We start from the raw sequence: 24,025 nt of genomic DNA, 5'->3' as shown, positions 1-24,025 counted from the left end.
ACGACATGAGGATGAAAAACAATGAAAAAGTTTTCATTTTTGGGTAAAATATCCCTTTAATGTATTTTTTCTGTTGATGTTAAAGGATAATTCCGGTATTTAACACCTTGAGTCTATATTGTAGTTTGTTTTGGATGAACAAGAGTGGTGGACAACATTTTTTTGACAATGGTTCCTGTCTCGAGTTTTTGACTATAATAGAATTGGCCATGGACCCATTTAACATTGGAGTCAATGTGCATGTCCGAAAATGTCATTAAAACAGCCAATAATGTTCGTTTACAAAACTGTTAAACTCACCGAGTGGTTAGTGGTGTTCGTTGATGGTTATAAACAAGATATCGTCGCAATATATGATTCCAATCCGTTTATTTTGCTATAGTGGAACTATTTTTTCAACAATGGGATTTTACAAAATGACGAATAAAACACGACAGAAACTGTATTTCGCAACACTTTTTGGTTCTGGAACATCAACTAACATCACTAATCACTCGGTGAGTTGCACAGTTTTGAAAAATAATGTTAAAGGTTGTTTTAATGACATTTTCGGACATGCACATTGACTCCAATGTTAAATGGGTCCATGGCCAATTCTATTATAGTCAAAAACTCGAGAGAGGAACCATTGTCAAAAAAATGTTGTCCACCACTCTTGTTCATCCAAAACAAACTACAATATAGACTCAAGGTGTTAAATACCGGAATTATCCTTTAAACACGTAATAAACAAATATAAGCAAAGGCTGAGATTGAAAAACCCAGATAAATTGTACCTACAGAGAATATCTTGTTGCTGTGTAGGTTTATGGTCTGAAGGGATCTGAGCTTCTTTGCCATCCAGACCGGAAGATGTTCAATGTTGTTGAAGGCCAAATTTAGAACCTGAAGGTTTGTCATGTGCTCTAGACCTTCAATTTTTCTGTACATAATTGAAATATAAATTAGCCTATATCTTAAAACTTTTACTGGCTTTAATAACATTATATATTGTATTCTGTTATAACATAAAAACAATAAAAAAAATGGATATGTGGTACCACCACAGGGAATGTTTGTTGTCAAGTAGACAAATGTCACATTCTCTTACTGTATGCTGTTACTGGAAAGGTGGAGTTCCCGTAGTTGACATAATTTCTCTAGCTTCTCAATTTTCTCAATCCTGTTGTTACTGAGGTTGAGAACCTGTAGGCGCTCACACTTGTCCAAATTTTCAATATACTAAAAAATCATGAACACACAGAAGTCAATACAAATGAATGCAAAATGCAACAATAAACCAATCAAAACCATTACCAATCACACTGAGCATTAACCAAATAATGTCTAAATCTTACCCTAAATTGTTTGTCATGTCCCGTAGATGTAGACAGATCCAGAGTCTGCACAAGGACTACATTTTCACATTTAGTTAATCTCCTGATCAGGTCTTCTGTGATGTATCTTGTCCCCTTCCCCTTATATTTACTTTTGTCTAAGGGTAGATATTTGTGTAAATGAATAACACAATAACACTATGGAGTGGAAATATTTACAAAAACTGGTAGCAGCAAAGTAATTAATGATCTGTGAAGCTGAAATATGGTTGCAAGTTAAGTTCAAGTAAGGGTGAACCTCCTAAAAAATTATGAAATTATTCATCATTGTGCTATTACAAAACTCTTAAATGCATAAAATCAAAATTTGTTACTTTTCGCACTAGGGACTTAAAAAATAAACTCTAATAAACATTGTTCACATTTTTACTAGTTTAATTTGACTACTACTAACCAAGTCCAATAGGCAATTTCTAAAAGTCAGGGATATGTTCACCCCGTATAATTTTTAATCAGATCTCAAATAGTTTGTTTTTAAAGGTACAGTACAGTATGTAACTTTTTTGTTCAAAATTAACTAAATGTAGTCAATAACGTTCCAAATCCATTATAAATCCTTCTTCCAAAGCGTGTTTTTGTCTTACCCTGATTCACTATGGTAAGCCTATTTTAGACCGGGCAGGGTGTTTTCGCGTGAAATTGCATAGGATTGCATAGGTGAAGGTACGTTCACACTAGAAGCGACTTTGTCGCTGCAGGTCGCCAGTGGCCGGCGGTTAGGTCGCTAGTGGGCGTTCCCGCTACTGGTTGTCTAGTACCGGTAATGTTTGTGAGTGACATTCACGGATGTTTCTCCATGTTGTAGACAACAAATCCATTTTCTTGCTACTACAAACTAATATTTTGGAAGGAAAATTCTAAATATAAATGGAATCAGTACATAACATGCATAATATTAAAGATGAACGAGAAACTCCACTAACTTCACTCCTATTGGTTGTCGCTCCCGAAAGTCGCTCTTCATTTGCATAAAGTTAAACAGATCTCAACTTTGTCGCGTCGCCAGACACGCCCAATCAGGTCAAAACGCCTGCTCCCCATTGAAATGAATGGTAACGTGTCGCTTTGTCGCTTGTGTGAACGCACCTTAAGAGTCTTGTCATATCCATAAATAGAGAAAAGTTGTTCCGGCTACTTTGACGTAGGCTAGATGTATGGTGTGGCGGTGGCATAGGTTAGTTGTCACAACAAGCAAGAAAGGTTGACATTGAGCATGCAGAATCTCGAACCACTAGGAATCACGCTTTTTTTTAAAAAAGGAAAAGAAAAATGCAGAATAGAGAGAGTCGGCTGGAGAATGCGACAGTCACAGAGCGTAACGTAATAAAACGAGAATCAACATTGGTTTGTTTTTCAGAGATGGCGAGAACTAAGGGATTTGAAATGTTTTAAAGGCGTCATTAAAGCATTAAGTTTTGTGAAGGGTCACTTCATAATGGGTTGTTGTAGCGGTTTCACTTTTGATTAGGCAACCATGTAGCGACTTCAATTTGGCAGGCAGTCAAATTTTGCCATAACCCCGTTCACGACGAAAGTTTGGTCACCAGATTACGTTGCAGTTTACCATTAGCTGGGATGATTTATGCTTATTTCACTCTTAGTCAACATAGTTTTAAACACTAAATAATTGACACGTTAATGGATTTTTAGTTTAAGATTAAAATCCATTAAAGTGTGAATAATTTAGTGTAAATTATCCATTAGTTTTAGATTTTAGAAGTGCCCAAAGTTAAAGAAATATCCACTTGTTGAATGAATTTGGAGAAATGACCTTAAGACTTCAAAGGGACATATCAGATGAGAAAGACACCGGTACTGTAGGACATGCAGTATCTAAACAATAAGAGACTGAGATTTACCATCATCGTTAAGATCTTCTCTAGGACCTCCATCCCTCTCCGACCGTGAGATGGCGTTGGGGGTCACAGATTTGATCTGGAGGCTCTTGGAACATTTGGATCCTGTTGTTGGTGATTGTTTGCGCAACTTGCTTGCGAGTCTTTTCATTTTATTATATCGAGGGGGGTAGCTGCTATAATTTTATCAGAGGAAGCCAGCGATTACGATGCTCATCCTAACGTTAACGTTACGTTACGTTACCTAACTGTTAAATTAAGTCAATTGCTAAGTTAAAACCTAACGGTAACTGCTGGTAGTTTCTTCTGCTTTATGTGAAAAACTTACAATGCAGACCAAATCTGACAAAATGATTAAATATATATTAAAAGGAAGTTTTACATTTAACTGTATGGACACTCACTGTTTTGTGAAGACTCGTCCATTTTTGTTAGCCCAGTTTCCATAGCGACCTATTAGGATTGATAGCAATCACCCAGTAACCGTCAGATTATTATAATTCTCTCTTAAATACTGTCAAAGCGGATACAACATTGTTACCTTTATCTCTTGTCCAGGTGTCATATATATAGTTCATGCGTTTCTGAAAGGTTTAAACTGAGCTATCATTCTCTTGTCTAATTCTCCAGCCATGAACTCAAATGATTCGCGGTGATGTTTGGGTCATGTGACTCAGCTGCAATTATTTCAAAATAAGAGTAAGCTACTGTGCGTTCAAAGCAGACTCCATTTCCAAACAACCAGAATATTTTTCACAACAATGTTTAGCAAAATATTATGTTAATTGTATGCACATACATAAATAACAACAAACGATTTCCTAAACACATTGTCATTAAGCAACGAAAATGTAAAGTTGTTTGATATAACAAATTGCACATGTAATACTTTTTTTGTTTAATTTTGCATGCTTGTGGTTAATACAAAAAAATGACTAAGATTTTAAAATAATCACATATATTTTTTAGAATTTCTAGACAATATTTTTTATGTATTTGAACGCTTCTGTTTATTCTTATTCAGAGGATGTTATACAATAAGAACATGCATAAGAATTATCTCTTTTATTGACATTGCAATTTATTCACAGCCAAATAATTCAAAATCAAATCCAAAATCATCCAACGCTTTGGCATACTGTTTGCAGGCAGCATCCCCACAGTCAGATTCAAGTGGCCACCAGTCCACCCAAGAATGTGAGTCCAAAGGAAACTTATACCTGAAACATGGTATAAAGAAAATCAGTTCTGAGGCTTCTGTACTAGCCCACATAATAGTTAAATAATTAATGTGAAACACTCTCACTTTATAAAGATGATTATAATGTGTTTTACTAATGCAAGGTGCTACGTAACAGATTTTAGGAATTCATAATGAATTTGCAAAAAATTGCATATGATTTTTTATTTTTTTTGGTCTACAAGTAGATTATTCTTGCCCAAAATCTTGATCCTAAGGTACTGTATGATGTGTTTTTTAAAACATGAGAAAGAAAGCAAAAAATAGCTCACTTATATGCAGGATCCACTTTTATCTTCATACTCTCAGAAGTCATGACCAGATACTGCTTGCCAACTTCGAAATTTGTTTCATTGCAAGTTGCCTTCTTCACAAAATCTATCTCTGAATCGGTTTTTAAGTCGTCCGTTTGTTCTGCAGAAGAGAAATTCTGGATTGAAGCTCTGATGCAAGTTGTTTATTTAAATTGTTTATTTAAATAATATTACTTTGTTTAAATCATTTACAACTTAAACTTTTTAATATATGAACACAAAACATATTCAATATACTCTTGCCTTTTTTTAGCACTTTTTTAACTTTTGCTTTGTAGGTCACGAAATCTCCACTTGCCTCAGAGGATTCAATTAACACTTTAAATACTAGAAAAAAAAGATGGGGAAGTAAATGACATGTACCAAACGTATACCTCTGATCATGTGACAATGATTTTTGACATGAAGCTTCATGAGGATCATTATTTACCATATTTCATGCTTGCTTTGCACGTATCATTTTTGCGCTGTTCAACAGTGATTGTGGGATCAATGGTGGATTTAAAGTTGCAGCATTCCACTAATTTTGATGGAAATACAGACAAATTATTAAACTAACACAGACGTATTAAACTCAATACACATGTAAGCCTATGTAAATTATAACGTCATGCGACCGAAGTAGGCTATACGCCTCTAGGGAACATTCTCACAACTTTGGTTCTAAAAGTTATGAACAGACATTATTCCTAATGTTCATTCAAAGTTATCTAGTCTGTAAAATGTTCTTAAAATTTGAGCACAAAATCATTATTTATACATCTTTGATGGAGAGTTTTGTCTGAAACATAATAGTTGGATGTCCGTCTAGTCTGTCGTTTAAAAAAAAAAAAATGTTTCTACTTGTTTTAGAATGTTTGGAGAACTTTCAAAAGTATTGTTCCCATAATGTTTGCAAAGCATTTTCCTCTTGAACGTTCAGAGAACATTCAGAAACAACTTAATGGGAACATTAGCAAAATGATTTTATAACATATTTTTATTAGCTGTAAATAAAACCGATTTTTGTTAATAACTGTTTAATTTCAGTTTTTTTCTTTATTTCTGTTTTGTTTTGCTTTTAAGCAGCTTACCTGCCATGCACTGACACTGGTCTCCCTCACAGAGTCGCAACAGTTTGCGGCTTTGTTTGTGGTAAAACTTCATACAAGTAGTTCCTATTAAAAATGAGTAGAGAAAGCTTGTTTTATGTAGTCAAAATCAGTTCAGCCAGAGATAAATCAAACATTTGGGGAAACATTTGTGCTATACCTTGATCATTAAATTCATAAACTCTGAATAGTGAGGATCTGCTCATGCCAGTTTCAAATTCCTCTTGAATACGGAAACCCACACAATAGAAATCTTCTGATGGTATCTGCAGGAGAAGCATTGTATGGTTAGAAATATTCTTCAAGATGAAATACACACCATATTTTAATGCAAACTTTTGGAGAAAGTTTGTTTTGTCTAGCAATGCTCACCGAATCTATTTGAAGGATGACTTTGTCTCCCAATATTTCATAGTTGGAAATCTGAGACTCAAGTCCATTTTGATACTGCAAAATTTAGAAACAAAATGTCATTACAGTTTTCTGAAACTATGAATGTTTTCTATTGAAATGTATTTGCATCTAGTGTCTCACCATATCTAAATCCTCCTGGACTGGGATCACGCCGGTCGGCAAATTAATTTCCATCACAGTGAGTCCTGACTCAGTTTCAATTGCATTTTCATGTGGCTTGTATCTTTACACACAATGGAATTTTTTATGAGTTTTACATGCAAATCAGAAATTTACACAGACACTTAAAACCTGTAACTTCTCATCAGGAGTTTCTACAGACTTACTTTGCACAGGCCACAATCCGCTGTGACAGAAGCATAGGATCTGCTCACAAAGAAATCAAATTAGCTGCACCAAGTTCACTTTAAAAGATAACAAAGTGTATAAAAGTAAAAAAAATTACAGAACTTACCATCTGAATATGGGACACGGTCGTGAATGACAATTGATATATTAAATTGGCAATTTTCATTGCTCTCTGTCATCCCATAGTAAACTGTTCTCAGCTGTCAAAAATTAGGTTAATCAATAAATACAGTTGGTTTCATGCATAGAATTTATATATATATATATATATATATATATATATATATATATATATATATATATATATATATATATATATATATATATATATATTTAAAAGTCTAGATTGTTGTAGTGTTTATCAAATACACTGAAAATGACCATCCTTTAGAATGATTGTTTATAAAAGGATGATTTTGTCTTGTTTTCATTTTTTTCACCTGGTCGGTACTGGTCAATGGCATTTATTGAAATTCGATATACTATTTTGCAAAATCAAATTAAAACACCAAAAATGAAATCAATACTTTTAAATAATACAGGTGAAACTTGAAAAATTAGAATATCGTGCAAAAGTTAATTTATTTCAGTAATTCACCTTAAAAGGTGAAACTAATATATTATATAGACTCAATACATGCAAAGTGAGATATTTCAAGCCTTTATTTGTTATAATTTTGATGATTATGGCTTACAGCTAATGAAAACTACTCGGTTACTATCGTAACCTCAGTTCACAGTAGGGAGAGTAGGGAACGAATATTGCGTAGCTATACGCTTGGGGGGAACTAATTTCCTCAGATTTATTATTAAGCTTAAAATGTAAAGCGCATTGCAGCTGCACAGCTAGCACAGTGGGAGACTGGCTCACTTATTGGCTGTGCTGCAGCAACTGCACATTCAATGGCGAAGGCGCCTCTAATGTATGCGCCAATCAGCAAACAGCGTGCCTACATACATCAGAGACCGCCAACAGGGCGTGGCAGAGCCTATAAAATGAGTCCGAATTCGCCATTATAGCAGGGTTAAATCGACTGAAGCGACAAACTTGCCATGTTCCTATAGTGCGACAGGCTACGCAATACTCGTTCCCTACTCTCAGAGAACCGAGGATACGATAGTAACCGAGTAGTTCCCTTTCGAGAACGGTCACATCGTATTGCGTAGCTATATGCAGTGGGGACACAATGTAAAATGCCGCACCATAAGTAACTGGCCGAACATGAAACTCAGGACCCCTGAGTTCACGAAACAAGCCAGAATAAAAATATATGTATATATGCATAATATACTGATAAGACCGGACACCGTCGGGTCTGAATCAGGTATACAGTGATGCCACTAAGCTCATACCCCCAATAGCATATCAATAGACCAGAACCCTCGGGTCTAATATACGGGGACCAAAAACAGCCAGAGGCTGGTTCATAGTTAGGGATAGTGTGCTTATGAACAGGGACTTAATCATGCAGATAAGACCAGACTAGTCGAGTCTTAATCATACAGAAAGGACCTTCGCCTGCAGGGAAGGAACCTCCATGTTATAAAACCTCACAAAAGTGGAGGGCGAAGACCATCCGGCCGCCGCACAAATGTCCTGAATGGGAAACACACTTTTTGCTAAAAGATTCGGAGCGATAGTTCGGAGCGAAGCATGCTATTATACCGGCGGGATAAATGACTCTTACGCCCGACACAAATCTAAAATGGGTTGGTCTGAAGTAGCTTCATTATTCATAGGTGTGGTTTGGGCGTAACGTGAAATAAACCAATCAGAGCATCCTCTCACATTCACATTCCCGCTTGTTCCACGGCGGATTGCTATTATAATGGCGGATTTGCCAGGCGCACGCCAGGAGCGGTTCACAGCCGAGGAGACCGACGTTCTCGTCGGGCCGTAAAAGACAGAGAAGTGACATTTATGGGGATGGAAGAAACTCACCCAAATTAGCTCCGGTTAAACAGGCGCATAATAATTTGGGTAAATGTGTAAGCTAGATTTACCCTATGCCCATTTTTTTCACATCTTCATGTACACAACAATGATTTCCCTCGTGTGTTAATACTTTTCCTTGTAATAATGTATGATTTTCAAAAATGAAAACTGCTGCGTCTGGTTAGATTAGAGAATCAAAGTGTATGCGCGTTGTTCACACGCTACATATGGCCAAGCATGCGCCCTTAAAATAGCATATGACTAACGCGCAACGCGCCACTGTCTTTAGACTAGATTTTTCCTGGTCAGTGGCGGAATTGTTTTCTAAAACTGCAAAATAGCACCAGGGAACTTCTCTTTTCGCTGAACCGCCTCCCGGGAGCGCAAGTTCATTCCCTAATTTACCGACGTGCGTCTGTGGAGGGAAAAGTCCACTGTGTGCGGGTGCAAAATAGGAATGATACATGTGTCTGTGTGCAAATTTGCGCTGGGTGCAAGATAGGGCCCTATTTGTTTGTTTGACTGAAAAGGCTTGCGCCTCGGGCAAAGTCATAGTTACAACTGGGAGAGGGCCACCTAGTGTAGGGGGACGGGGAACACGTGTGTTGTGAGCTTGAAACATGCTCTTTATGTGTTTTATTGGGTTCGCTGTGGAAACGGCGTTTGTGTGCAGTACAAAATTCTCCAGCTGCGAGAATGATATGTTTCTTCAAGGGTGGTCCGGCTAGAGCTAGACACGAGCCCTCTCTTTTAACCCCGTTGCTACCCCAGGATCCAACGCAATACTGGGTCGGGGGCCCTGGCGCCGGGGCTGTGGGTAGCGCTTAGCTGGCCGCGAGTGGCGGTGGGTATCAGCCACAGGGCGGGGCTGAGGGACCTGCTTCGCTGGCTTCTTGGGTTGAGGAGAAGCATGGAGGTTAGCGAGTCCACACCGGCCATGTCCCCGCGTGCCTCGCTTTCTCCAGCCTTAACACCATCACTGGTCCTGTTTTCACAGATGGACCAGCGTTAGCCTCTTTGATCTCTGTGAGGTTGCGTCAAAGATGGAGCTCAAGCACAACCAGGTTGTACTTCACCCAATAGCCTGCGCGGTAGCCTTGGTAGCACGCAAAGCTAGGTCCGTGGCACTCCTGAGATCGCGAAAGCAGCTTGGCCAGAGGCAGCAATAGAGCGTCTGGCGAGAGCGGATGTGTTACGGCAAGGCTTGCTCGGGTGAGTCGTTCTAGCTTTCCAGCTAGCAGCAGCGTTTGGGCAGAGGGGAGCGGCCACGGCCTCTTCGAGGGGCGGCAACGATTCGTAGCCCTTTTCCGCCGCGCCGTCCACGGAGGAGAGCGTTGCGGAAATGGAGGAGTAGGGACGCTGAGTAGGGACCGTGCCACGTCTTAGTAAGTTCCTGATGGACCTCGGGAAAGAATGGTGCAAGTCTGTGGCAAGGGGCCTGCTGGCGCCACGTCAAAAACCAGCCGTCCAGCCAACTTCGAGGAGGTTCTGCGACAGCCGCGGTGAGGATCCTAAGCATCTCCGCATCCGAGTTAGTTCTAGCTGGGATGCTAGCGCTCGACTGAGAAAGATGGATGGGGTCGACAGAGCCCAGCCATTCCTCTTCAGAAGCTGCGATGGAGAGGCTGTCGTCCTCTGGCTGGGTGAGGATCCTAAGCATCTCCGCGACATGGCCGGCGTGGGCTCGCTAAACACCATGCTCTCGGGCTCTCCATCTTTTGCGAGAGCTTATTGTCTGCAGTACCGAAACAGGCATGCCCTCACAGAGAGAGCAGCCGCCAGCAGAGAGCGCGGCTTCAGCATGGGAAGGCCCCAGGCATGAAACACACTCCGAGTGCCCGTCGCACTCGTTCAGATGGGATCCGCACGTGGTGCATGTAAAACGAGTCATTTGTAACAACGCCCGTTCAGCTCTTTCAGACTGTATGCATAACAGTATTAGTAGAAAGGATATGTGTTGATCGCCAGATGGCCACAGGAGAACGGCGACAAGAGAAAGCGGCTTCAGATAAGAAGGGCGCAGTCCGCTGTGCAAAGGCTCGTTCTAGCAGAGAAGTCTTGTGTCGACGGCGATAGCTTAACATTTTTCCGGAGGACACGGAGACGGAGTTTGTCGCTGAAGTTGAGAAAATCTGCTGTAATGACGAATTCGGGCTCATTTTATAGGCTCTGCCACGCCCTGTCTGTGGTCTCTGACGTATGTAGGAACGTTGTTAGCTGATTGGCGCGCACGTTAGAGGCGCCTTCGCCATTGGATGTGCAGTTGCTGCAGCACAGCCAATGAGTGAGCCAGTCTCTCACTGTGCTAGCTGTGCAGCTGCAATGTGCTTTACATTTTAAGCTTCAATAAATGTGAGGAAATTAGTCCCCCCCCCCCCCCCCCCACCCCCCCACAAACACAAACATGTGAAAATGTTTTCATAGGTGTAAGCCATAATCATCCAAATTATAACAAATAAAGGCTTGAAATATCTCACTTTGCATGTAATGATTTTATATAATATATTAGTTTGACCTTTTAAGTTGAATTACTGAAATAAATGAACTTTTGCATGATATTCAAATTTTTCGTGTTTCACCTGTACATTTGAGCATCATTTCACTATATAACTAGACAAGTATAAAAACAACAGATTTTGACTTTGGGATCTGAAATTAATTTTAAGTGATCACTTGAAGATAGCAGAGGTAGTCTAAATGTAAAAATAGATAAAAATGAGTGTGGACAAATAACTATCCAAATTGTATATATATTAGTAATATCAACCAATAACTGATACTGACATTCCTTTGTTAAATACAAGCTCACTTACTTTGGCAAATGAAACACCAGAGCTCATTGCTGTTTTGATTATTATATCATCATTTTTGATCACCTTTTCAAAGAAAACAGATATGGCATTTATATATAATTTAAAATTCCAAATTGTTAACATCATAAAAAAATTAACGTCTTACCACTATTGGTTTAGCCACAGGCTTATGCTGAGTTAGTTTGATTCTGCTTATGTCACCTTTAGTCTTGTATTCAATGTCAACCACCATGTCTAATGTGGCTTGACTGGCTAAGATGCTGTACTTGGTAAGGGCCTCCAAAGTGAGAATGCTGTCCTGAAAATTTGAGCAAAGTCAGATAACATATGATAAAGACAACATTAAAAGATTAAGATGTATATATATATATATATATATATATTGCAGATACCTGTGTTGAAAGAATGCCCCCTCCGTATCTCTGGTCTTGTGTTAACCAGTTCAGGATAGGCTTTGCATATGTGGAATCACCTCTGACTAAAGAGTTAAGCAGGACATAAACTGTTGTTTCCACGGTCTTTGCTGTCGCACCACTGGGTTTTAATGAATCCTTGTTAGATTTAGAGTCTTCCCAGAAACGAATTGTAGCTGGGTTCCCTGAAAACGTTAGATGTTAAACTTTGTATTAAGGTATTGGTCAAATATGAGAGGGTTTAATTATTTTTTATTTTTTTGGTCAAGTGTGTGGAATGTCCCAATTCCCAAATAAGATTTTACCTTTAACTTGAGCCTGCTGTTTGATTTTTTCATAAAGGCCGACTGCCGGCATACTATTGATGTCTACCAGAGTCAGAGCATAGGATGCAATGGCTCTAACATATAAACTTTTAATCTTCTTTGACTTAGAGGAGATGTACTCCGTGGCACGATCTAAAGCATTTTTAAAGGCCTAGAGAGACAATTGTACTGTTAGTCACTGACTGAATGAGGAACAATCCTACATAGGTTTCTGATTGAATTTACTGCCAGACATACCTGTATGTTAACATTAGGGACCTTCAGGGCATTTTTAATTCCAATCATGACAAAAGAAGTGAGGAAGACTGTCTTCTCAGTGACATCTGCTCCGGCACCCTTTAAAAAAACAAGACAATCTTGATCAAAACACTGAAATATACAGTAAGATATCATGAACACTTATTTTCTTCACATACCATGAGTTTAAGTGGATTGTTTTGTGATTTCTCAGAGAACGAGCCATCATCATTCTGACGACTTTTAATCAGCCAAAAAATGCCGTTGACCAGCACTTCAGACTCCAAAGAGACATATTCATGCATGTCAGCAAAAGTCTTGACTATAAGAGCCGTCACCCTAAAGAAGTTTTTACAACATTACACCTCCAGTAGAATGTTAGTAGCATGTAAAGTTCTATATGTATTGCTTTCTATGTAAAACATTTGTAAAATATCAATTAGACAATGCTTCGTTTCAGCTGCCACTGAGGAAAAAATTGAGCAGTTGTTTACCAGGTACTGGCTAATTTGTCCTTCTTCGACCACATGCTGAAACCATGTTCATACTTATATGACATCATGCTGGTGATGCCTGGAAAGGAACAGTGAGTCGTTAAATCACTTTATAGTTAATTATAGTTAATTGTACTGGCAATAACTGATATAGTAACTTTCGTATAAGACAAGCAAGTAAAAAACAAAATGTACTTATTATAGGATGGAAATTATCATTACATTTTTGTTCATATTATATGGAGACCGAGTATACAACAAATTAAATAATGAAAATATAGCATCAAGCAGCAATTAACGGGGTTCAAGGTTCAAGACTTTAAGCACATGCGTATAAGTGATTATGTTTTATTTAGCAAGCCTGTAACCACCTAGTGGTTGCAGCCAATTTACTGAAAACATACATTGAAATATTTTTAACAGTTTTTGAGGTTGAGACAAAAACCTAGCACTAGTTCGCGAAAGTAGTTTTTTGAAAAATTTTCTATATAGAATCTCCAATATTTAATAATCAACGGTTTGATTGACAGTGGTGGTCCTAGAGGGAAAGTTGCTCAGAATGAGTTGTAACATATGGTATAAAAGTTGTGGGCATGTATGAAAAATCGCATGATATACAATCCTTTACGTGAAGACAACCCCTCAGTGGCCGATTTCTTTCAAATTTCTCACAGGTCTCTAAGGCCGTGTGTCAAACAAGCCCAACGAGTTTCCTTCCGATAGGCCTACATAACCTTATCTAACAGCTGCTCGAACTTCATTGGCCGACGGCGGCCATGTTTTCCAGATATTTGAATGTCCTTGTAAATAATTGCGGCACCTTGGCCAAAGACACCACCTACCAGTTTCAAGTCAATCTGACTGTCTGTTACATAGCTATAGCCGTTTTGTATTTTTTCCCCCTTCATTTTAAAGCGCCACCAAGTGTCCAGTCCTTTTCCACTCGACCACAGACTGAGCCCTTTCATAGGTGTACATAGTTTGGAGAAATGATCTCAATCGTTCAAGAGGGATAGCCATTTTAGTAAAAAGTACTTTGAACGGTTTGCCATCCCACCACGTACGTGAATCGAAATTTTGACTTTTTTAATAATTATTGACAGACTCTTTTCTGCACTGGTTTGGGTCCGATTGGGTGAAAAACCTAGGATTATTTCCCGAAAGTATTAAAAAAATTAATAATCCAAAATCCCCCAAAATTGTGCAGGGTAAAGATCGAATCCGATATGTGTGTTTTGTTCGTCTTGAGCCGAGGATTCCAACAATATAAGTCACTTGAGCCTGCGATGAATGGTGAAAGCCATTACATTCTTTTGATCGCTGTAGTGCCACCATCAGGCCGATTGGGGCAAGCCTTGGTAACGTTGACTGTAGATGGGGGCTTAGTACTACCATCACTCAAAGTATAAAGTCTCTATAACTTATGGTTTGGTCTGCCCGATCACTTTTAGGGGAGAATGCTGATCCTTGGAAATTCTTGAACCCTTGAACCCCTAAAAGACCATGATATACAAGAAATGTGAGGGGATTTTTTTTTTATTCTACTCTACTGAAACAAACATCCCACCAGCTTGCATTTTCCTTTTTAATTCCTTTTCACTTGCAGCTGACTCTTTCCCCAAAATGTCCCATTTCTCTGTCTTGTCTAGGTAGTGGTAGACATAGTAGATCGGCAGGAGTCTCATGAGCTCCATCTCTGCATTTCCCCGTGGCAGGTTAGTCAACTGTTTTAATCCTTCTGGGTTATTTATTATTGACAGAAGCTCCCCCAGTACTTCACCTGAACAAGAAAAACAAGTTACAAAATTGTGACTTGGCAACATTTCCTCACAATGAAAATACATAAGGCCTCTGGAACCTCCAGTATAATCAAATTTAATCTATGCAGTTTATAAAATAAACATTATCGCGCAAATCTGATATAGTTAAAAAAATTTGACTGAGCAGAAAGTGTCATTTAGCATCTGCAAAAATGGGTTCAAGCTTCACAGGCATCATACCATTAACTGTTAGAATACGATCCACAGTTGACTTGGGCACAATGTTTGGTGGAATGACATTTTTGAACTCAAGTTTTCGCATGGAAGTGCCTAAGAAAGGAAAAAGAAATGGCGTGAAACTCCAGCACATGAGCAGAGAGCATGCTTAAACTCTTCCTTAAAAGATGTCCTTACCAAAGACTCCATTTGGATCAATTCTTCCACCACTTTGTATTTCGGTTCTAATTCCCTCTGGCTGTGAAGTACCAGAACATTAGTCAGTCAGATCATAATCTCAGGCATACTGAACTGAAACTGGATTAGTTCTCAATAAACACAATTTTTAAGCAAAAATATCATGAGGAATCTATACTGTTCTCTTTTAAAATAAAATACTTCAGTGTACAATAAAAACACACTGTAACTTTCAAAACTTCCTTCTATATTAAAAATGTAGTTTGTACATCTTTAGAAAGAAGGGAACAACATGTTACAAAGATACAGTCCTCTAGCACTGACTGCCTATTGCCTCTTACCACCACTTTCAATTTCTTGACCACACTCTCAGCCCCCCACTCAGTTGTTAAAGAGAAAGTGAGCGTATGAGTGCCCGCTTCCAAGGCCATGATGTAGAACGTGACCAAAGCCACTGAACGGACTTCGATATGTCCCTTGTTTTCATTTGGCTTTTCATGTTTCCCTTGTTGAGTTCCACGAAACACACACACTCCCTCTGTTGCCGTCAGGGTCACACTGAACTATTCATGTATGTATGAGATATAGAAAGATACAGAGAGAAATAAAATTGTATTGAGTTTATCACCATAATGTCACATAAATATATACACCATTGTTCAAATGTCAGGGGTCGTTAAGATTTTTTAATACTTTTGAAAGAAGTCTCTTATGCTCACCAAGACTACATTTATTTGATCAAAAATGGAGTAAAACAGTAATATTGTGAAATATTATTACAATTTAAAATGTTTTATATTTTAATATATTTGAAAGTGTAATTTATTATTGTGATGGCAAGGTTGAATTTTCAGCAGCCATTACTCCAGTCTTTAGTGTCACATGATTCTTCAGAAATAATTCTAATATTCTGATTTGGTGTTAAGGAGAACCTCTCAGGTTATGACTGTACCCAGACACTGCGTCTGAGGCACATGTGTCAACTAGTCCAATGATGATAGTGAACATCACAGGCGGGTGACGTCACTACTAGGAAAGGATAAAAGCACATCTGGTCTGACCGGCGTTAGCTTCGATTTAGCCGAAGCAATTCGATCACAGGGATGCAGGAAGTATGGCAAAGTGATGCAGTGTCTCGTTCTTTTCTCAGTGAAGTATGGTTACAGTCATAACCCGAGACGTTCCTTTCGAGTTAACTTGCACTGCGTCGATGACGCTTTGGGAATGAGAATGCCCGAACACCATAGGCACAAGAACCTGTCGTGTGAATACTGGGATAAGGTATGATATAAGAACTCGTGATCCAGGGGCACTAAGGTCCAAGTCATAAAACCTGACAAACGTGAGCAGCGAGGACCATCCTGCCGCATCACAAACTTCTTGAAGGGAGACCCCTGAAATTAAGGCCTTGGAGGCTACCATACTCCTAGTGGAATGAGCTCTTTTGGTGATGGCTGGCCAGAAGCTTCATAAGCAAGAGAGATAGCCTCAACTATCCACTTGATAATAGTCTGTTTAGATGCAGGGATCCTTTCTTAGGTGACCCAAAACAGACAAACAGCTGATCAGACTTACTCCACAGGGCAGCTCTGTGGACATAATTATGGCCACCACGTACACCTTTAGAGTGGATGGAGTTAACCCTGCTGAAAAACAATCTTAAAGGAACTCTAGTATTGAACCCACGGGGCAGTTAACTAAATCCCATTGTCGTATATTACACCAAGTAGTATAAACTTTCCACTTCAGGCGTATAGTTTCCTTGTGGATGGAGCTCTGGAGTGAAGTATGGTCTTTACAACCTCGGTTGAGAAATCCTCGGTTGAGTCTATGAGTTGGGCCCCCTCAGAGGCCAAACCCACAGGTTCCATGTCTCTAGTTGGGGATGGAGGATCACTCCTCCCGTTTAAGATAGAAGCTCCCTTCTGACCAGAATCTCCAGAGGACAGCCGTCGAGGAGGGATACGTTCGAGAACAACACCCAGCTCGGCCAGTACAGTGCTACTGGCAGTAAACTTATTCTGTCCTGGCGGACCTTGCCCAGAACTCCTAGGAGTAGAGCAATCAGGGGAAATGTGTACAGGCACAGCCTCAGCTACGTCTGTACCAATGCGTCTAGTCCCAATAAGGCTGGATGTGTGAGAGAGAACCACAGTGGACAGTGTGTCATATCCTGAGACGCAAACAGATAAAACCTGTATGGACAAGCACATGATGGCCTCTTAGGTCGGGGAAGTGGTTCAATGCCATTAAGACCGCTATCATCTCCAGGCAATTTATGTGCCACGAAAGATGATGACTCATCCACAGACCCTGAGCTAGCTAAGCAGCCGTCCATTACTGCTCCCCAGCCAGTGAGAGAAGCATCTGTCGAGAGAGTGACTCGATGACAAAGAGCTCCTAACACTGGACCCTAGGACAAGAACCAAGGTTTCCTCCATATAACCAATGCGCGGAGATACCGCCGCGTGATTGTGAGTAGTGAAGTAGCCACTTCGGAGACCTGAAACTGGCAGGAAACGACTGATGTAACAGATTTTCGAACCAGACGCAGCGTCGTGGTGAAGTTGGATCATAAGCTTGAAGCCGCTGTGCCCTGAGGCACAGATGGTGGTGAGGTTGGCAGAACAGCCTCCTGAGGGCGGCACCGAAGTGGCGCGGGCACTGTGTAATGAGGTGAACACCGCTCCACCCTGGAGGGGGCTGCCCTCAGAAGTCTGATGCCATTGGCAGAAGTCTTCTTCGCGAAAATAACGTTCCTCAGAACAGTCTTCTGTTTGAAAGGCTTCTGTTTGGAAGGCTTCTCCTTCTGTTGCGCTCGATATGAGAAGCTCGACGGTAATCTTTAGTAACAATGTAAAAGTTTTTATTGTCCCTTTTGATCAATTTGATGCATCCTTGCTGAATAAAAGTATTTGTTTCTTTTTAAAAAAATCTGACCCAAACTTTTGAACGGTAGTGTAGGTCATAAAGTATAATTTCGATTTAAACTCATCCTCCTGAATAAGAAGTGAACCGCTTACCTGAGTTTTTGAAGAACGCTGATTGTAGACTGAACCCCTGAGCTCAATCTGCTCTCCACGAACCATGGAATAAGGCAAGGGTATATCCACACTAATGTCCTGGGACACCTGAACCTTTTCATCTGAAACACAGATCCCTGACCAAAGGAACAGGAAAGTCTGAGGTTCACCCCAACAGGTCTGCATGCATGCTGGGTTATTTCCAGAATGCACTGTTTGTAATGATGGCTGTTCTTGTGAAGCTCATGCCTATGGTCGGAATATTCCCAAAAATGTAATCATAATTTCAGGTAAATCAGGCCCTGACGACGGGTGCTAAATGATGACAGAATTTTTTTTTTGGGTGGACTATCCCTTTAAAGGTAGAATGTGCTACTGTAATTCATAGTTAATTAGTAGGTAATTCAGGTAATCCATGCATGTAGAAAATCTGCATTCTAGCCTACTGAAGTGATAATAAGAGTTAGTATGTTAGTATGCTATTTCAGACTTTCCGAAAGCTTTTGGCTAACGTTACACATATTCCCCTTTTCAGCCACCAGGTGATGCTAAAACAAATCATTTCGATCCAGCTTGTTGCCTCACCCTCACTGAATACCCCAACTGCTTTCAGCTCCCACGTAGTCAGTGAATCTGGAAGACTTTTGGTAATGCTTACTGACCCAGACCTTAAACAGACAGATTCAAATGAAAGGTATAACTGGATAATTTATCAAAAAGAGAGGAATTTCACTCATATGTAGATTTTGATGTATTTCAAATCAGTTTATTAGCAATAGTACAACCCTAATGGATATATTTTAAGAAAATTTTTCACATTTCTATTATAAAGATTATCAATTAGTCAGTTTCACGTCTTCTGAGAGAGAGAAGTGCTAGCTTCCGGGTTACGAGTGAACGCTGGCGCGCATGGTTGCCGCTACTCCCCGGTGTCTCTGTTTGTTTGTATTCGTCTTATGTTTCGTGTGCTACTTCAAACGTTACTGTACGGCGCTGGTCTGAGCCCTGTTTCCCTGGAGGCTTATTTCGTGCTGGATTACTAGGCCCGGTCAGGAGGCCTACTACGCATATTGACTGGTATATTACCAACATACTACGCATATTGACTGGTACCTAAACGTGGAATTATTTCACTCCCCTGCTGGGATTGCCTGGCTCGGTCAAGACTGCTAAGTGTTCGCCAAACTGACGGGCAGCTGCTGCGTCTCCCCTTTTCCCTGTTCTGCTTTTTGCGAGCCCTCTCAGGAGTGATCCACTAACACTGTTCGTTGGTAAGTCTCTGCTTGCTTTGTAAGATTGTACATTGTACATTGTAACATTGTAAGTTTTCTTGCCTATTTGAACTGTTGTTGCTACTCGAGGGGATTGGCCACCTCCGTTGCTGGTCCCTTAGAGTGCAAAGTGGTTGCCCTGTTGGCTAACGTGTAAAGCTTACGGAGGCTGGGTCTGAGTGTGGCGCTATTTGCTGTTGTGTTTGGTAGACTTGTTTGGACTGAACTGGATGGTGTTCTACTCATACCCCTTCCTAATGTATGTAACAATCGTGACGCTGCTCTGGTTTCTTGTCTATGGGCCAGAATACTTACGCTACGGAGAGCCTAATTATTCGCACAGGCTCCTCTATGCCTCTAGCATGGCATTAAGATACTCGTCAACTTATCTCCACTGCCTCGGGAACAAAGTCTATAAAATTCCAGATGTTCTTCGTGCACACCAACATCTCGGTCTGCTGCGGCGTCCCAAATATTTACACAGAGGCTCCGGTCGGAAGTTTGCTCGCTACCACCACTCAAACAACATCGATTCACTGTGGAGTCTGTCTCGTAGAGAAACGTGGTCTGTTGCGGGGCGAACTGCCGACGTGGAAAACTTACACTTCATAAAGCTGGAAAAAACCTCCCTTGACTACCCTGCCTCTAGAAATGTGCAGTTTGGTTTGCTTAATGTGCGTTCTCTTAACAAAAAAGCACCTTTTATCAATGATGTCATTACTGATGCTGGTATTGATTTATTTTGTTTAACTGAAACTTGGCAGATACCAAATGATTTTATTACATTGAATGAAGCTATTCCTCCTGGTTATGAGTTTGTTGCTAAGCCACGTTTAACTGGCCGGGGAGGTGGCCTTGCTGTGGTCTTCCGCTCCAGCTATAGGGTTGTGTCAGTGCCTGTGCATGATTATTCATCATTTGAATGTCTAGCCATGAAATTCACTGCTGGGTTACCACTCCTGTTATTACTTGTTTATCGGCCTCCAAAAATGTCTTCTGCTTTTATTAAGGAATTTTCTGAGTTACTGTCATCTGTTAGTCCTATGTACTCATCCATTCTGGTGCTTGGTGATTTTAATATACATGTAGATTCTGGAAACTGTAATTTTGCTGAAAAATTTCTGAATCTGTTAGACTGTTTTGACCTCACTCAGCATGTCGATTTCCCTACCCATTCAAAAAGCCATATATTAGATCTTGTCTGCACCGCCGGCATCATGCCAACTAAGTTGTGTCCTAAAGATTTTTCTGTGTCTGACCATAGAGCCATTATGTTCAATCTTGCTTTTCCTGAGCCTCTCTTTCGCCAACGTGTCTCTCGCTCCATCACATATAGGAACACAAAGAACATTACTACAGCTGCTCTTTTAAACACTCTAAATTCGAAATCCATCATAGAGTCACTGGATGTTGGTATTGATGACTTAGTCCTGCTGTACAACACACATCTTGCTGACTCTCTCAATCTTCTTGCACCCCTTAAGACACGCCTTGTCTCTTTTACTCACTCTGCCCCATGGTTCACACCTGAGCTTCGCAAGATGAAGGTGGCTGGACGTCAGCTAGAGCGACTTAGTCGGAAGACTGGCCTAACTGTCCATGCCCTGGAATACAGTGATCATGTCGCCACTTACAAAGAGTCTCTTAATCAGGCTAAGACCATTTATTACACCACCATCATTGACAGAGGTTATAACAATCCAAGAGCCCTCTTCTCCACTATTAATAAATTAACCCAACCTACTAAACCTTTCCCATTTACCCCATCCACCAAACTCTGTTGTGAATTCCTTGAATTCTTTCAAAGCAAAATTAACTTGATCTACGATCAGATTCAGATAACCCAGACCACTCAAGATGATGTTCCCCTCTCCCCCTGTCCAACACTAAACAGATCCTTTTCTGCCTTTTCACCTGTTGATGAACAGGATATCTTAGACCTTGTCAGTAAGTCTAGGCCTACTACCTGCCTCCTTGACCCTATGCCCACCCCACTGGTTAAGGTCTGCATACCTGTCCTCTGCCCCCTCTTGGTACAAATAATAAACTCTTCCCTCTCTCTGGGCTCTGTTCCTCTGTCTCTCAAAACAGCAGCTATCACTCCTGTTCTGAAAAAGCCTGGGGCAGCCGCAGAGGATTATAAGAACTATCGCCCCATCTTTAACCTTCCGTTCATTGCAAAGCTCCTTGAACGTACAGTTGCCAAACAGCTCCAAGAGTACCTCAAATGTAACGGCTTTTGGGAAAAGTTTCAGTCTGGTTTCAGGGCCATGCACAGCACTGAGACTGCCCTGGTTAAGGTAGTCAATGACCTGCTGTTAGCTGCTGACACGGGCCATGTCAGTCTTCTTATTCTCCTCGACCTCACAGCTGCCTTTGACACTGTTTGCCATAATTATCTACTTTCTCGATTGGAGACCTTGCTTGGTTTCACTGGTGTTCCACTGTCCTGGTTCAAATCATACCTCACTGACAGACAACAGTTTGTTTCAATTGGGAATTTCAGATCTCCAAATTCATCTTTCTCACATGGTGTCCCCCAGGGTTCTGTCCTAGGCCCCCTGCTGTTCATAATCTACATCCTTCCCCTTGGCCAGATAATACAACATTATGGTCTCAATTACCATTGTTATGCAGATGACACTCAGGTTTACATCCACACCAAGCCCGCTCACACATTATCATTATCCAATCTGGTTAGCTGCTTAAATGCCATTAACAACTGGATGACTCAAAATTTTCTCAAACTCAATCAAGATAAGACAGAAGCTATTCTTATTTCCACCCCTAATATTCTAAAAAAACTTGAACATCTGCAGCTATCTATCCCTGGCTATTTCACTACAACTTCTGCTGAAGTTAGAAATCTGGGCGTAATCTTTGATCCTACTCTTTCTTTTGAGTCACATATAAAAAATATCACCAGAACATCTTTCTTCCATCTCAAAAGCATCTCCAAGCTCCGCCCCTCCCTAAACTCTTCTGCAGCAGAAACACTTATACATGCATTTATTACATCGAGGCTTGACTACTGCAATGCTCTACTTCACGGCATCCCGGAAAAAAACCCTAAATAGGCTACAGTATGTCCAAAATTCTGCTGCAAGGCTACTCACACGCACCAGGCCCTGGGATCATATTTCTCCTATCCTCCAGCAGTTGCATTGGGTTCCTGTCCGCTACCGCATTAATTACAAAATCCTCGTTTATAAATCCCTAAATAATTTGGCCCCATCTTACCTATCAGATCTCCTCACCCCATATCTGCAATCCCGCACCCTTCGTTCGACTGATACATGTCTCTTAGCAGTCCCCACATCTCGGCTTCGCTCCATGGGTGACAGGGCGTTCAGTGTCGCAGGTCCTAAACTATGGAATTCTCTGCCACTTGTGATTCGCCAAAGCACAAGTATATCCACTTTTAAAACTAAGTTAAAAACACATCTTTTTAGCTTAGCTTTCCTGTCAGCCCTCTGATTCCGATGTCTTTTCTTTTTATTGAATTTTCCCCGTTTTTTTTATTTTTATTATATATTTTTATCTGTCTTTTCTATGTACCTTGTATGTAATCTAGGTCCTAATCTGACTGTACTGTTCGTACTATTAGTGAATTCAGCCATGAATGTAGATGTATTGTTGTTTTAGTAGTTCTTTGTATTTTTCCACGACTATACCAATTTGTACAGTGTCCTTGGGTACCTTGAAAGGCGCTTTTCTAAATAAAAATTATTATTATTTTATTATTATTAATTAGCCAGAAAGTTGTAGTTCAGAAAGTTGTCTTACTTGATGGTGTGTTCCTCCCATAACCAGCTCTCAGGGAAGTAGCTCCTAATCTGAGATGGCATCACATCCATCAGAAAGTCGATTGCTGCAATTTACGTAATGGAGAACTTTAGATTCTGTCTTTTTACATGTTTAGTCATCTAAGTTACTAGAAATTCATTGTGTTGATGATGTCATAAGTAACAACCATACCTCCACGACTTAGAATGATTCTATCCACATTCTCTTTACGTTGCTTCATAGCAAATTCACAGCAATCCAAGAAGACATGCTTGCACCTTCTCCTCATGTTCTCAGTAAAATCTCTACAGATTTGTCAGATGAAATTATTCACAGGAATACTTTACACAGTGCAAAGATACAGGCTAATGTTAAAGTATAATATAAGGGTGAATTCAGGGTGATTGGGACATTTTTTGCCATTGAGATGACTTGGATAAAGTGTCCCAACCAACCGGAATGAACCAGTGTGTTTCATTCAGATGGATTATGTTAAAGCATGTGGCTGCCATTTAAATGAACTCACAAAAAAAAAACATAAAATAAAACATAAAATAAAAACACTTATCCGTAATGTGTTATACATTAAATGAATGAATTATAGTAGCAATATCTAATTAGGCTCCAGAACAAATTTTCACATCAAATATTATTCATTATTAAATTAATAATGTTGGTTATTACTTGATAATGTCAATTTAATTTATTTTATGTATCATGTATTTATGTAACATTGGCACTACAACAAAGAGAAATACATAATATGAAACTCAAAAAGAAAATAATTAAAAGAGCTTAATTCCTTACTTTCACTGTTAATTAGCTTTCACTGTTATGCCCACGATACTCAGCTGTATATTTCTTCAAACCCTAACAAAACCTACCAATTCACAAAATTAACGGAATGCATAGT

The 24,025-nt window shown here is 39.9% G+C and overlaps 2 protein-coding genes across 4 annotated transcripts in view; both read right to left on the bottom strand.

Moving 5' to 3' along the window:
* Positions 1-3,913, bottom strand: part of cntrl (centriolin) — a 42,943-nt gene extending 39,030 nt beyond the window's left edge. The window contains exons 1-6 of one of the 3 annotated variants that reach the window (XM_079608300.1): positions 3,774-3,871; positions 3,637-3,685; positions 3,236-3,408; positions 1,338-1,474; positions 1,091-1,221; positions 781-922 (exon numbers count right to left, since the gene is read on the bottom strand). In XM_079608300.1, coding sequence (XP_079464426.1) covers positions 781-922; positions 1,091-1,221; positions 1,338-1,474; positions 3,236-3,408; positions 3,637-3,685; positions 3,774-3,810 — 669 coding nt within the window. In that variant the 5' untranslated portion in view covers positions 3,811-3,871. Of the gene's footprint in view, positions 1-780; positions 923-1,090; positions 1,222-1,337; positions 1,475-3,235; positions 3,409-3,636; positions 3,686-3,773 lie in introns of all 3 variants that reach the window. The other 2 variants (XM_079608301.1, XM_079608302.1) reach the window with 2 other exon arrangements.
* A 224-nt stretch (positions 3,914-4,137) lies between these two features.
* c5 (complement component 5) overlaps positions 4,138-24,025 on the bottom strand; it is a 31,649-nt gene continuing 11,761 nt past the window's right edge. Inside the window, exons 18-42 of the mRNA XM_079607342.1 lie at positions 23,305-23,417; positions 23,113-23,197; positions 18,641-18,723; positions 18,056-18,192; positions 15,374-15,595; positions 15,033-15,093; positions 14,859-14,948; positions 14,426-14,638; positions 12,859-12,937; positions 12,544-12,703; positions 12,365-12,463; positions 12,107-12,278; positions 11,781-11,986; positions 11,534-11,686; positions 11,389-11,451; positions 6,746-6,839; positions 6,618-6,657; positions 6,412-6,514; positions 6,250-6,324; positions 6,038-6,143; positions 5,860-5,943; positions 5,217-5,306; positions 5,030-5,113; positions 4,745-4,886; positions 4,138-4,452 (exon numbers count right to left, since the gene is read on the bottom strand). Of these exons, the coding sequence (XP_079463468.1) occupies positions 4,314-4,452; positions 4,745-4,886; positions 5,030-5,113; positions 5,217-5,306; positions 5,860-5,943; positions 6,038-6,143; positions 6,250-6,324; positions 6,412-6,514; positions 6,618-6,657; positions 6,746-6,839; positions 11,389-11,451; positions 11,534-11,686; positions 11,781-11,986; positions 12,107-12,278; positions 12,365-12,463; positions 12,544-12,703; positions 12,859-12,937; positions 14,426-14,638; positions 14,859-14,948; positions 15,033-15,093; positions 15,374-15,595; positions 18,056-18,192; positions 18,641-18,723; positions 23,113-23,197; positions 23,305-23,417 (2,893 nt within the window). The 3' untranslated portion in view covers positions 4,138-4,313. The remainder of the gene's footprint in view (positions 4,453-4,744; positions 4,887-5,029; positions 5,114-5,216; positions 5,307-5,859; positions 5,944-6,037; positions 6,144-6,249; positions 6,325-6,411; positions 6,515-6,617; positions 6,658-6,745; positions 6,840-11,388; positions 11,452-11,533; positions 11,687-11,780; positions 11,987-12,106; positions 12,279-12,364; positions 12,464-12,543; positions 12,704-12,858; positions 12,938-14,425; positions 14,639-14,858; positions 14,949-15,032; positions 15,094-15,373; positions 15,596-18,055; positions 18,193-18,640; positions 18,724-23,112; positions 23,198-23,304; positions 23,418-24,025) is intronic.

This window comes from Phoxinus phoxinus (genome assembly GCF_949152265.1).
Source record: "Phoxinus phoxinus genome assembly, chromosome: 3".
Classification (NCBI taxonomy): Eukaryota; Metazoa; Chordata; class Actinopteri; order Cypriniformes; family Leuciscidae; genus Phoxinus; species Phoxinus phoxinus.
The sequence above is the reverse complement of the archived record's forward strand: the minus strand, read 5'-3'. Positions and strand labels throughout refer to the sequence as shown.